Source organism: Mya arenaria, chromosome 16 (genome assembly GCF_026914265.1).
Source record: "Mya arenaria isolate MELC-2E11 chromosome 16, ASM2691426v1".
Lineage (NCBI taxonomy): Eukaryota > Metazoa > Mollusca > Bivalvia > Myida > Myidae > Mya > Mya arenaria.
Window position 1 is genome coordinate 6,664,778 of NC_069137.1, and position 15,286 is coordinate 6,680,063.

Consider the following 15,286-nt stretch of genomic DNA (forward strand, 5'->3'; position numbering starts at 1 on the left):
ACACGGTCTTTGTAGTGTGCACATGCATGCCATTTATACGTTCGCACTAGTATATACATGCATGTCATAAATACGGTCGCATTATATGTACATTGTTGTTTACACGGTCACCAAGTATGTAAATGTTTGTTGTTTACACGGTCGCCTAGTTTGAACATGCTTGTTGTATACACGGTCGCCAAGTATGAACATGCATGTCATAAACACGGTCGCCTAGTATGTATATGCATGTCATAAAAACGGTCGCCTAGTTTGTACATGCATGTCAAAAACACGGACCCCTAGTAATTACATTCATGTCATAAGCATGTTCGACTAGTATGTATATGCATGTCGTTTACATGGTCACCTAGTATGCACATGCATGCCGTTTACATGGTCGCCTAGTATGCACATGCATGTCATTAACCTGGTCGCCTAGTATGTACATGCATGTCATAAACATGGTTGCCGTGTATGTGTATGCATGTCATAAACATGGTCACCTAGTATGTATATGCATGTCATTACCATGGTCGCCTATTATGTATATGCATGTCATAAACCTGATCGCCTTGTAAGTGCATGAATGTCATAAACATAGTCGCCTAGTATGTACATGCATGTCATACACACTGTCGCCTAGTATGTACATGCATGTCAAAAACAAAGTCACCTAGTATGCACATGCATGTCATACAAATGGTCGCCTAGTATGAACATGCATGACATAAGCATGGTTGCCTAGTATTTACATGCATGCGATAAAAATTGTCGTCTAGTATATACATGCATGTCACAAACACGGTCGCCCATTTGTACTTACGTTCTCATTGTAATATACATGCATGTTTTTTACACGGTATTGCTGGCATGCACATGCATGTCTTTTATGCATGTATTTCGTTAACACGATCAGGCTAGTATGACATGCGTGTAGTTTACATGGTGAATATATATTATACATGTATTTTGCTGACACGGTCGCGCTATCATTGTTAATAAGGTTGGAATATTATGTGCATGTTTGTGGCATACATTGTCGTCCAAGTATTTACATATATTGCGTTAACAAGGTAGGGTATGTATGTTCATAAATGTCATTTACAGTGTCTTGCTAGTGTTTACATTCATGTCGTTTTACACGTACACGCGCTAGAGTGTAAATGTATGTCGTTAGCATATTCGTGTTGTGTATATAGTTATATCGTTTACTCGTCGACAATTGCGCCTTTGGATATTGATCATCAATAGCGTAGTCATCCATGTCATTTTTAAACATGGTTTTATTTCAGGGACGACTATGTTATCAAAGTTAAGAAATCTGCAACCACGTACCGTGAACAGTTGAAGAAAGCGTTCAAATATATTACAACTCTAAAGATAGACACCCTCGTATTAGTTTATTCTGGTCACCATGGTGATGAAGGATTCATATCAAATTCTGATCCGTTGAAGGACGATGACCTTGAGAACGAAATCAATGACCTTGAACATGTTTCGAAAGTTATTGTATTTCTTGATGGTTGTCAACTAAATAAGCTGAATCTGAGCAAGAGAGCGGTGTTGCAGTTTAATGCCGTAACAAGCAAACAAAAGGCTTCATGTGGACCCGAAGGTAGCAACTACATCAATGGAATTGTCGATATATTATCAAAGCCATGGAAATGTGGGTGTTGCCAGAATACACCTGTTATCAAGCATTATGACATACAGAGATATTTAAACAAACACCCAATATCACAGAGGACAGAACCGACGCATCACACATCCACAGACGGCGAAATTTACGACATTGTTACGTTTAGACCGATCGACCCTGGATGGCTGAAAGCGTTGGATGAATCACTAGAGAGCAGCCCATTTCAAAGTAAGCTTAATTTTGAGTTGCATACTGAATTGATATGCGACATGACTAGGAAATAAATCGTCGCTTTTACTTTGCTTATTTCCTAGGACTCGATAACATTAACTGCGACAAGCTGCACTGCGTCTTAAAGTTATTATTGGGGCGTCATAGAGTCTTGATTTTGACAAAAGAACTGCGGTTCCCAGTTTGCGATATGTATTTAAGATCATTGGTTATTTAGTATATATGGGATCAGAGCGATATGTGACGTCATAGTGTCTTGCTACAGTGTCATGTTTGTCGCGGTTGTAATCGGTATGTGCGCTAGAGGTTTACAAAACAGATTAAAATTTATAAAGAGCGTAAGAGAAGTAGTAAATGTTTGTTCGACGCGACTATATGTTCTTAATATATAATCAGTAAAATTCTGGTTGCGCCGGTGGTATAAACTAAAAAACAAAAGATCTAAAATAATAACATGAATGCTACACAAAAAAAAATACAAATTGCTCAATAAATTACTCTATAAACTACACCACATGGCAGTTATTTCTATGTTGATAAATATATATTATTAGTATTTAGGAAGGATATCTGTATATCTGGATATCTGTATATATATATATATACTGAGTATTTAGGAAGGATATCTGCGTTAACGCAAATAATTTTATTTTCAGAATTGAGAAATAAGCTATTTGAACAGTACAAAGAAAAGACAAGCACATTAAGAGTTCGTATTGACATTGATGATGCACTTGAAAACGTATATGAAGAGCCGAAGCTTACATTAAAGGAAAACGTAGAAAATGAAAAGCGTATAGAATTAAATAATATTTTTCGAAGCAAAGAGGGCACGATGGCTAAAACGATTTTTGTTGAAGGAGAGCCTGGCTCTGGAAAGTCTTCGCTATGCAAGAAGATCGTTCATGATTGGTGTGAAACAAAACAGCGACTTGAGGGGCAGTCAACGGGTGAATGGTGTGAAATGTTAAGTCAGTTTGAATTCGTATTTTACGTAATTCTCCGAGAGGCAAAGAATGAATGCAACATAACGAATATGATATTGAAATATATTATTGCCAGGAGCAGTTTAGAACTTGAAAGCGAAAGGATATTGCTTAAAGACATTTTGGAAACCAACACCTGTCTTCTATTGCTTGATGGCCTAGATGAATGGCAGCATCCTGAAAAGTGCACTCTGAGTGAGAAAACTCCCCATGTTGATACAAGTTGGAAGAATTGTACCTTATGCATCACCACTAGGCCGTACAAACTGGCTGAGCTAAAAATAGACTGCTCTAAGATTGGGAAACACGTGATATTGAAGGGAGTTGTGAACCCAGACAAACTGGTTGAAAAACTAGTTTCTAGATTAAATACCATTCACGGCACAACACAATTAAAGGATCAATGCATCACGGACATCAAACAAAAGCGTATGTGGCATTTCAGTAAATGTCCAATCGTGTTAGCTCACATCGTTTGGCTTTGGTACAAGGGAAAGCTTTCGGAAGATATGAAACGTTCTGATCTTTACAGAATCTTGCTGAAGGAACGATGGTTTGAATCATGTGAGAAGAACAAATCATGTACTGAGTCCAAATACAGCGACATGATAAATTATCTGAGCCAAATAGCATTTGAACAGTTATTTGCTAAGGATGAAGATAGTACAATTGTGTTTGAAATAGATCAGGAGGAGAATACGATCTTCAAAAATCAAAGTGCTGCATCGTTAGATTCTGGCATCATATCCTGCACCAATGCTCTTGGTGAATATTCTCCGAAATACCACTTTTTGCACAAAACGTTTCAAGAGTACCTAGCGGCGCTGTATTTATCAAAAGACATTTCAACGTCGATCTTGATTATAAAAAAAACATACCAAATTCACAGAAGTGAAAGCGGAACTAGCTTGTCCGAGGTTTTAATTTTCCTTTGTGGTTTGAATTGCGAAGCTGCAGAAGAACTTTCGAGAATAATGAATGAGCTGTTCACTGAATTTTGCGAAAGAGATCGTTATTATACATACTACATAGAAGAGTTTCAGAAAAAGATCATACAAGGTCAAATAGAGCTAGACAGGGGAGAAAGCTCCGGGGTGAAATTAAGCCTACAGCACATACATCTTGGAACAGATAACGAGCTTGACAGAGACGAACACACCGTCTTAAAGGAATATATAAAGACAAACCCATCATGCATAGTATCATTGTATATATCTTTTCAATCATATCTTGTATTATTCTTAGCGAAAAGTAATGACAACCAAGTTCTTAATTTAGAGAACTGGAGGGGTCTGAAGTACTTGCGATTTGACTATGAAGAGTTCAAAGATGTCGCTGGTTTGAACGTGAGTAATTTAGTAAAATGCAGTATTAAATTCTATTCTAAGCAGCAAGCTCCGAACCTCACATCTTCATTCTACAACTCTGATATGAAAACAATGCAAACACTTGAAGTGTCAAATTGTACAGACTTGAACTGGCTACATAAAGGTCTAGAACCAAACAGAATCCTTAAAGTATTGAAGGGAAAGGTTTTGAGACGGCTACATCGACAGGAGACTCTTAATTTACGACGTATTGAAAACCTTGAACACCTTACCGAACTTGGATTGGAAGGACTGTCGTACTCAGACGTGGTGAATCTACCAGTGTCGAGACTATACACACTTAGAGTTAGATTCATTAAGCTACAGCGAGCACCAAAGCTGATGTCATCGTTATTATCACAGGGATTATGCAAGGTAACTGTTTTATTCAACGTATTTGTATAAGATTAATTTTGACCAATATTAATTATCAAATACGTGTTGTATACACGCCGTGTTTAATTACACTTTAACTATAACGTTTCGATTGGTGTACACTGAATGCTTAGAGGTCAACGGTTAAGTTTGTTTACACCATGAGTAAAGACCTCAAACAGGGATGCCGTGAACATATGATTAAATAAATACCAAGTTTATATAAATACCGAATGACACAAATTATATATTAGATATATGATATAACATTTGTGTACCAATAACTCAAACGATATATTTATGATATTACAACATACAGCAATAATTGCACCATGCACTTTTGTTTTAAAGCGCATTGGAATAGCACGCACTTAAAATCGTATCTTAAATCTTATGTTCGGTTTTCAGAAAAACGTTATGTCACAAATATTTACGACTTATAATGAAAAGTGACATTTGCAGAGCATACACCCAAAGGATCTGACAATATTATATATAATGAATTTTTAACTCTGTCATTATTTTGTATCTAATTGTGTATGTAATTATATCAACGCTCAACGTAATTTCTGACGCGCTTCTTGTTGAAATTTGAACTTTATAATCTAATAACAAATGTTAAACGGTGAATGTATCATGGTGGGTGTGTTCCCTTTACGGATCAATAATAAACATGTTATCGAGTTCCCTTTTAATACTGAAAACTGTTCGAGTCCTGATATGGAAAAGCCATCAAGGGTTTGTATATCGATTAGAACTAAAACGGTCCTGGTTGGATAAAGGCCTTTCCAGTAAATAAAAATGAAACAATAACTTAAATGTTATTAAACCAGGCCGTAATTGATATAATTATTTGCAATTTAATGATATTCTTTTGCAAGTAATTTATGAATACATTTACGAACAGCATCCGGCTTATGTTTGCAAATCCGGTTTATTGCAAACATATCTATTATTTTAGATTTAAACTTTCAAAGTGGTAAGTTGTCATAATATATAGTCAACATTTATTTAGTAAAAAATGAAAAGTGTTAAGAAAAATCAACATATAAATTCTCTAGTAATTACTCCCGTTCGATACTGATACATTTTAGTGTCCTAAACCTGAATAGTAAAAATAGAAACTGAAACGGCTTTTATAACTTAGTTTATAGCAGCGAAAACTAGCACATAAAGAGAAGTAAACAGAACTTAACAAAGGGATATAATGTGTTAAACAATATATGCATGACATATTATTACTTACATGTATATTATTCAAATATAATTTTACAAAATGTCAAAAAAGATATCATTTGAGGATCATTATTTAACTGAAATATTTTAGGATGTCGGTTTCTTAATTTTATTTCTTAATTTTGTTGCAAAAAATATGTATTTCGCAATATTCAGCTGACCTTTTTAATTGGAGGATAAAAGGATTTCAATTCTATTTAATGTAGGCCATATACAAAAGTAAGGTTTCAAAAAGAATTTCCCTATGTCCTTGTTTACAGAGTGCAAAAAGTGAAATTCTGTTTCTACAGCTGTCATTGAACAAGTTTACAAAGTCGTTCTTTGTGTATTATCATACCTTCTAGTCTATATTTCTAATTTATGTGCAGATACTCTAAATTTAGTTAAAACGACTCTGTATTTTAAAACATAGATATTGTCTATATAATTTTCGAAAACGAAGGTTTGTTTGAAATATCCAATATGACTCTAATTTACAATAGTTATTTATATAGGTACACATTGATTGATAATACATATGAAACAATCGTTGTTTTATTTTCGATATTGGTATATCTATGTCGTTTTAGTTAGTCAAAATATACTCTAAGCCATGCTCTTGTAAGATGATTTTAACTGGGTGTGCCAAGTTGTTGTAACTTTAAGCTATATTATTATCCGAGTCACATTTTAACATTGTATAACTTCGGCGAATAAGTGTATTTTCGTCTGATTTAGGTATTTTAGCCCACCGTTTTAGCATTCGAAGTTAACGGTTAACTGTTAAAGGAACTCTACCAAGTTCACCCTATAATGCGGATTTGTTTTTCATTTTTTTAACATTTAATAACTTTCTTAAAAGTTGGGTATGAATTAGTTCCATATCCGGGCACGGGTGCGAGCCTATTAGTTCACTTCCGAAATGAAAAATCGATGAAACTAGTGCCATTAAACTGGGTTTATGTTTACACTTTTTGCTACTGGGCTTATTTCTGTATCTGTTCGCATAAATATTGAAAAATCAGCTTTTGTTTTAAAGGACAATCAATAACTTTCTTAAAAATTGGGTATGAATTAATTCCATATCCGGGCACGGGTGCGAGCCAATAATTCACTCCCGAAATGAAAAATCGATGGAACTAGTGCCATTAAACTGGGTTTATGTTTACACTTTTTGCTACTGGGCTTATTTCTGTATCTGTTCTCATAAATATTGAAAAATCAGCTTTGTTTTAAAGGACAATCAACTTTATAAAATATAGAAAATAACCAATTTAGTTGCATATGGTGCATGCTGAGCAATTGCCTTTTGACATCGGTACCACTGTCCATTCGTGAATATATCTATACCAATATATTTAAACGTTTTTACCTGGTCCAGTGTTTGTCTATTATCATTGATTGTAGCGACCGGGCTGACTAAACAAATACAACTTTGTCGTCGGCGTAAAGTGAAAGGAAAAGACGTAGATCGTTATAATTGAACATATCATCGATATTACCATTAATATATTAATATCAAATCATTCACAAACATCATAAAAATTATCAGAGAACTAGAGTCTCCCTGTTTAACCTCTACTTTTGAGTAAAAAGAAGGGTGACAACTCTTTCTTAAGTCGTACGCACGATTTCACTGAGTTATGCAATGCTTGTAAAGCAGTCACCATGTGAGTGTAGATATTTCCAGCCACAAATATATGCCAGAACAGATTTATTTCAATATAATCAGAAAAACGTCCAGTCTACGAACGCAGCATACAATGAATCACCTGAATTAAGAACTTTATTAATTATTGACTGTAAATAAAACTTGCCTTTTCTTTTTGGAATCCAAATTGGTTTTGACTTACTTTTTGGTATATATTTAACCGTTTTGTCAACCGACTATGCAACAATTGTGATTTTTTTTGGCAAGAATGTTTATAAGTGCTATTCACCTATAACTTTCTGCAAGATTTGGGTCACCCTTCTTAAAGACTAGTGTTATAATGCATTTTCCTTAACAACCTAGATTCCTGTCGCATAAATTGTGTTAATCATATGCAAGAGGAGAAGAAATAAAATATCACATGATTCTTAAATAAATTCTGCAGGTATATTATCTAAACCTTGCGCGTTGTTGTTATTTTGTTTAAAATCTGGAAAACGCAATTCTTCCTACGTAAAATCACAAACGAACTCCTGAATATAAGTCACAGTCAATCATTTATTGTTTGATGAGAGTCTGTCTTATTTGAAAACATATTTTCAAAGCGTCTAAAAAAGTCTTCTAATTTTGAATTATTTGTATATGTTTTATTATGTTTCGAGGAAGCTAGATTACTGCCGTATCGGTCTGTTATCTGATAGTAGAGCATTAAAGTGGGGAGTTTCGGCTCATCAATTTTTATGTAGGTAAAACCAGTATTGTTATTCGATTCTGTGTTGATAGGCTCCTCATAAGTATGAGTGTTTAAATAAAAAACAACAGGAGCGTGATCAGAGATTTGATTCAACTTTTATATTTCAGAATTCGGTATGCGTCCTAAGTTCTCAAAGTTAATATTAAACTTTTCTTCCACATCTGTCAATTAATTTATCGATATTATTCCTTTTTTTAAATCTTATATCTTCCGCAAAAATGACATTATTACTGATTTATCTATCAACCTATCAATTATCAATTTCATTTGACGTCCCACAGTTAAAGTCACCTGTAAATACACATTTCCTCAAGTACGATAAATGTAATAATAAGTTGTCATAATTTCGAACAAAGCAATATCGAACACTTCAACATATAAGGTGAATTATATGTATAGCATATACAGCTAGGAAAATTCGACATCAATTAATCTGACGATATTCAAGATTCCCTCCTGTCTTTTATCAACAATTTTAATGAATCTTTCCAAATTTGACTTAAAATTAACTGATAGACCTCTTCTATATCGTCCTTTTGATGTCCTTTAGAGTTGTGTCAATAAATGTGATCACTTTAAAGACCATCCATATTTAAGACACTTAGGTCTTTATGCGGTTTCCATGTTTCATTTAGTAATACTATATCATAATTTTGAAGTAAATAAATAAAATCCGTATCTAGAAGTTTTCGTTTGAGTTCATTAATATTCCATGAAATCACACGTAGATTCCCTTACTGACGTTCCTACTGTCGGTCCTTCCGGGTCTCTCGGTCGATGGCGGTGTAGGCTGTCCGTCCACATAAAACTTGACGTTGATAATTCCACAGAAAGGCCCTTGCTCTAGAGTTTCTGCATGAGCGGATGGATCTTCCGGCGGTGTTCACAAATTTTATAGGGGAATTTGTATGCCGATTTCTAGATTGTTGGCCTTGAGGTCCTCTAGTTTCTCGTAATACAGCTTTCTAACTGTTTCTCGAATTTTGAAGGCACTGAATCTAGCAATGATGACCATCGTTTGTTTGGCACGTTTTTTCCCGGCACGATTTGCCCAGTCAAAACAGATGCCTGTATCATTTTCCTCACTATAACGAAAGGAATTCATGAGGAATTGCGTTTGATTGCGTTCACATATTCCTCTCCTTCTTCATCTGCTTGGCCATAAAATGCACGGTTCTGATTCATTAGTTTAAACATATTTTATTCATCAATACATGTCAAGTACAATGTAAATCAAATACAAGTACAAATGTTGTGAAACGGATGAGAACGAAAGATAAATAAATCACTGATTCATTGACTGTCTCTCATGGTCAAGTAGCTTTTTCGATGCTTGATTCTTCCTTTCTCATTATTCTTATTTCAGAATCAAGGGTATCGCATTTAATGTTCATCGGTTTTAACATCTCTGCGGTATTGCGTTGTCCTTTTTTATCGTCATGACTCTTTGTGGATTGTTTTTACTTTTTTTCTACATTGTCAATCTTAGAGATTTTATCCTTGATGTGAGTTATATCGTCGATGATTTGACTAACCGCTTGTGGTCCTCCTTGTGCTGGAAACATCACCGTGGCTACCAAAAACAACCCACCGTGAGCAATGAATTTTGCATATTGGTACCACGTAAAGTGTTACTCAAAAGGATAAATTGTTAGCCGAATTAAAGATTAAGTATTGCTGACTCGGATAATCCTCAATACCATCACTCGGTGTAATGGGGAATCTTTGTTCGTGATCCACGTGCTCATTTACCTGAGTCATCGAACTGCTGGTTCTCTTTCGTGGTCGTTTTCTCTCAGGTTTTTAATTTAGACATGATGAAAATGTCTTTATATTTCTATCCTTACTTGATTTTAAGGTTAAACACTCACATATGTTTTAAATCCAAATAAATCCTCGACCCGAACGGTATTTTTTGGTGCATTCAAGTAGATGTGTAATATTTATTTGAAATGCTGTCGATTTTTCAGTGTGGCAACGATTTTTAGATATAACCTACACTAAGCTACTGCACTTAATAATTCATGCTTGAATGTCAAACTGTTCAAATGATTATTAGGATAGAAAATTGTAGTTCAAAATATTACATGCTTGAAGGTCAAACTGTTCGGAGAATTAATAGGGTAGCGATTGTAGTTAATAATACATGTTAGAAGATCAAACTGTTCAAATGATAAATATGGAAGAAATCGCAGTTAATAATACATGCTTGAAAATCTAACTGTTCAAATGAATAATAGAGTAGCGCTCGCACTTAATAATACATGTTTGAATGTTAAACTGTTCAGAGAATTAAAAGGGTATTGTGTGAGCGATACCATGCACAGGGCACAGTTTGGTTTTTCGAGGTCCCAGCTATCATCCATACTTTTATGTGTAAACGACCAAGATGGAATAGCATTATGAGCAGTACATCAGTATCTGGACATTTGTTAACTATCATGTCATAACTTTGCTCACTCGGTAGCGTTTCTGTCCTCGTTTGCAATCGTTCGGAAAGGAAACAAGCGATATCAGCTATGTTCTCACTCATTGTGAAGAAGTTAATCCATGATTCTTGTAGGAATAAAAATGGACCAGTAAGCAATCTACAAATTAATCGTCGTTTCACGGATCGATTGCCTCTTGCACCTGTCCTTATTTATGTTTTCCTGTGTATATGTCGATTGCTACTTCGATTATTCGTGTAAGTATTTCAGTATACACTGGATACAAATGTCCACATACCCTCCAAATGTAACGCAGTCATCGGATTTACCTTATGCTTGAATTAATGCATGACCATCAATCAATATGGCCGTTATCAAAGTAGGCACTGGAAGATCTTCTGGACACGAACTGCCTTTGTTGGTACTGCAAGCAGATTAGATTTGGCTGTTGGATTCACGAACTTTTGCAGGCAAAAGTAGTACGGGTGACAGTTCCTATTTAAACAGTTCTTCCAGCATTCGCAGCGTTGAAAAGTCGTTGCATCTGCCCGCCCTTATTAACTTTGTGGTTTATCAAATACAGTTTCAACTACTGTGCTGTTGTTTTGCATTTCTGTAGCAAAACCAACACAAAAATATAGAAAAGATTCAAAACAAAGCTTGAGAGATGTTTTTTTTTTATTACACCTTAACTTACCCTTCTCCATAGATTTTAATTGCCAACATTACATCTGAGCAGAGTAAGATGCATCGCTATTGAATCTTTCAAATGCATGTACGGTACCTCACAAGAATATGTTAAAAATTGTGTAGCTTTTAAAACATGTAATTTTAATCTCTGATATATAAACTGTGTAGATGAACCATAAGTAAAAACATCTAAATATGGGAAAAGCTCGTTCCGATTTGAGGCCAGTCAGGTATGGAACAGCTTCCAAATGAAATCACTGGAATTTAGAAGGCCGATACGTACCCTTACAGTTCTCTCTTCTAAATGCTAATGTTTTCATAACTTAAAAATCAGAAGAAATTGAATATTACAACGTGTTTCACTGAATATATTTTAACCTTTTTCCCCACGAAAAGGACTTTTGTGGGATGGTCTACACCCACTGGACCAGATGTGAATATAAATATCAATTAAAATAACAACGGCTAAACATTATTCATGATTGTTTCAAGGTTATATATTATTAAAATTAAAATTTGCAAACACATGCAACTACTTATGGTTTCCGCAAGTATTTGTTACAAATTTACGATTTAGGATTTTCAATCAACAGTATGTGTTGAGATTGTCAGGGTGGTTGCCGGGCAGAGATCTGAATGGTAACCTGTAGGTAAAGATTGGTTCAATTATAGGAGCAGCTATGCCTTTGTACGTTACTGTTTCTAAAACTATCATAAGTATTTTTATAACATGATGAATTAAGTACCCGATCTGAGTAGTACTTTCCAAATATTTTATTTCTACCAAGCTGAATGAATTATAACATTTTACCATGTACATCACACGTACATAATGCTACTTACAAGTTGCTGTTTTTAATAATTATTATTGAGTATCCTTAACTTATACTCTTCAAAAAACTAATCATTTTACAGTCGAATGTCAAAAAGAGGAACCGTGCGCGTGATGATTTACCGTACAGCCGGGAAAAATTGTTGATGATATCAATGTAGACATTGCTATAATCTATCTAAAATCTAATAATTGATGCATAAACATAATAAGAAACAGCTTTTGTAAATACTTGTATGAATATTGTAAATAAATGCTTTTACTACCAGGTCACTAGCTCTGTAATTCATGTCGGAAAATAGCACATTAAGCTTATGCTTTTTATTAACATGAACCCGACTTTAATAAAGATTATTGTATCATGCGTTTTGTAACACTAGAATCAACAGTGTATATTTGAATAATGGATATTCTGTTTAGACCACGATAAACAATACTGTAGCCTAACGACAGTAAAACAAACGAAACAGATGACGTTTCGTTATACGAAACTAATGGGTTACAGGAGCATAGCTAAGCGATTTCTGATAATAATTATGCATGCTTCATTTGTTTTCGGATATCGCTATTGAGCAAGTGTGGCCGTTCTGTAGAATTAGATATTAAGTTTACAGAACAGTGTGTGTGCTTCAGTTAAAGTTGTAGCACACAAACAAAAGGTGTTCTAAATATGTACTGAGCAATAGGAAAATAAAACGTAATCATAACTGTAAGAGTAATGTTGGTTTTATTTTCAAAGCTGAAGCCCGGTAACTTTCTGTGTTTTGGAATGATATGATATGGAAAGTACAAACTTATTTAGTCAAATGTTACTATATATAGTAACATGTGTATAGTTTATTTTACTACAATTTCTACCCTGTTATTCTCTGAACAAAAATGATATTCAAGCATGTACTATTAATTTCAATCTCTACACCACTAATTCACTGAACAGTTTGAGCTTCAAGAATGTATAATTTGATCTTGTAGGTGCAAGAGCTGATGTAACAGCATGTGTACTACAAAGTGTTGATATGAGAATAGTTTGGAAGAAAATAAATGTCTTTGACCCCACAAAACAGTTGAAATTGAAAACACACTGTACAAAGTGCTAGAAAAGTAAAGCAATATTTATGCGAAAACTATAAGCTGTGTACTATAAGGTACACAATAAGCTGTGTATTGATTGCAAACATTTGCTTACTAATTGCCAGTAACTAATCTGCTTTATTGCACATTTTAGATATCTGGGCATCACACTTTAATAAACGATCTACGTCAAAGCCTAGAAATTTAATTTTCGCATAATAAACAATAGTGTTTATAAGTATATGAAACTATTTTACTTCTTTAACAAACTTTGAGTAAACTTAATATGCTTGATATTTGTCAGGGTTAGCCTTATTATCTTGGAAATAAACCATTTGTCACTTTCATCGCCAAGAGTGGTCTGAAATACATCACCAGGATTGAGTCCCACTCATTGGTAATTTGACCAAACCGTTGTTTTCTGTTTATAACATGTTTATAGTTGTGCAAAGGTTTATATGCTTTGGCTGAATTATCATATGCATTTCGATTTAGCGTGTCTAGGATGAGATCATTGGGCAGCCAGTCGAATGTTTTTAGAGTTCCAATAGAACTGCGTCTACATATTTGATATCATCAAGGTCTACCACCACCTTTAGCATGGTGTTCTGAAAACTTCCAGGAAAGGATAAAAATTACTTATCAGTTGCCCACTAATAACCAGTGCATATAATTCGGACATTGATGGTTAAATACTGACAGTTCTATAGTATTTTTCTATAAAGGGGTCATCTTTCTTGAAAATAGGTGTAGCTTGTGGTAGCTTAGGACTATTTGGAAATTTTACTTGGCTTATGATTTTATTGGCCATGTTTCGAATGGGAACGTTTATATTCCAGGTACTTTTATGGATTTAACCTATCAATTGATTTTGCAATGTCTTTATTGGTGAATCGGTTTAAGTGGAAATTAGGTGACATTTGTAATTTGTCCTGTTTTTTTAGACTAGGGTGATAATCTATAAGCTTAGTTCAAGATATCAAGTTAAACAAAATCATATATATGGTTATGTTTTAGATGTGGCAAAATTATGCAAATGTTTTGCGTTATCTCAATGTGACGTACATAATATTTCTAACGAGTAGCCATTATGGCATTTAAAAAAAAAAGAACGTACTTGAACCTTTTTGGAACATGTATACCATTTTGGTTAATATGCCCTTTGATAATTTTAAATTATAAGAAATGTTTATATTGTAAAATACTACTCGTAGAATCCCCGACTTAAGATACTGTTTGTTTTTAATGACTTGTACAAATAGTTTGATTATACGTAACGTGTCAATGTTTATAAATTACGCTGTGCGAATACATTTAAATTGAAGTTAAGTTTTGAAATCTTTACATGTAATTTTCATTATTTACCACGGTTGTATTATAAACGTATGCTCGTGTATTTTTGTATGTGCCGGAGGTATTTTAATACTATAAACTTACAATTTAACTGATTTGGCCATCATTGCTTCTCTGAAAATGGTTTTTGACATTCAACTGGTTTTTTGCATATAAAAGCGAATCATACTGATATACTGAAATACAAAACAAAAGTGCAACTTGCTTTAATATTAAACTTGTATGACTACTTTCCGGTTTAACAATGTGCGAAACCTATCAATGTCATAGCAATAAGATTTGTACAGCACAAAGCGAAAAAAACACACATCAATACCATAATCCAGATGATCATTAAACAATCCACTTAACACCTTCATTGACACTGTTTTCAAGTTTATGGTGCAAATAAATAATGAATCATGATGGCCGCAACATTTGACATTTTACTGTAGTTCGGTTTGCATTAATGCGGCTGTCAATTTCTTGTTTAGGATATTGAGGGGACAGGGGGCATTTTGAATTTTGTTCTTGCTTTTGTTATGTTGACACTGTTAACACGGTTCCCACATACAAGATAGTGTTCACTTATTATTGTTGTTTCTTGCATTGACCCTTAAACAATTTAAGTAAATTGCAAAATATAAACATTATGCGGTCAATCAAATATTATAATCAAATGTGCGATTAAATATATATTGTAAGATAAGTAAATAAAAAAAAATATGCATG

At 34.1% G+C, this 15,286-nt stretch overlaps 2 protein-coding genes across 3 annotated transcripts in view; both read left to right on the forward strand.

Moving 5' to 3' along the window:
• LOC128222399 (uncharacterized) overlaps positions 1 to 1,905 on the forward strand; it is a 46,063-nt gene extending 44,158 nt beyond the window's left edge. Inside the window, exon 13 of the mRNA XM_052931378.1 lies at positions 1,275 to 1,905. Coding sequence (XP_052787338.1) covers positions 1,275 to 1,905 — 631 coding nt within the window. The remainder of the gene's footprint in view (positions 1 to 1,274) is intronic.
• A 663-nt stretch (positions 1,906 to 2,568) lies between these two features.
• The window catches only part of LOC128221832 (uncharacterized), a 35,543-nt gene continuing 22,825 nt past the window's right edge, over positions 2,569 to 15,286 (forward strand). For both annotated transcript variants that reach the window (XM_052930435.1, XM_052930436.1), the window contains exon 1: positions 2,569 to 4,580. In XM_052930435.1, the coding sequence (XP_052786395.1) occupies positions 2,688 to 4,580 (1,893 nt within the window). In that variant the 5' untranslated portion in view covers positions 2,569 to 2,687. The remainder of the gene's footprint in view (positions 4,581 to 15,286) is intronic.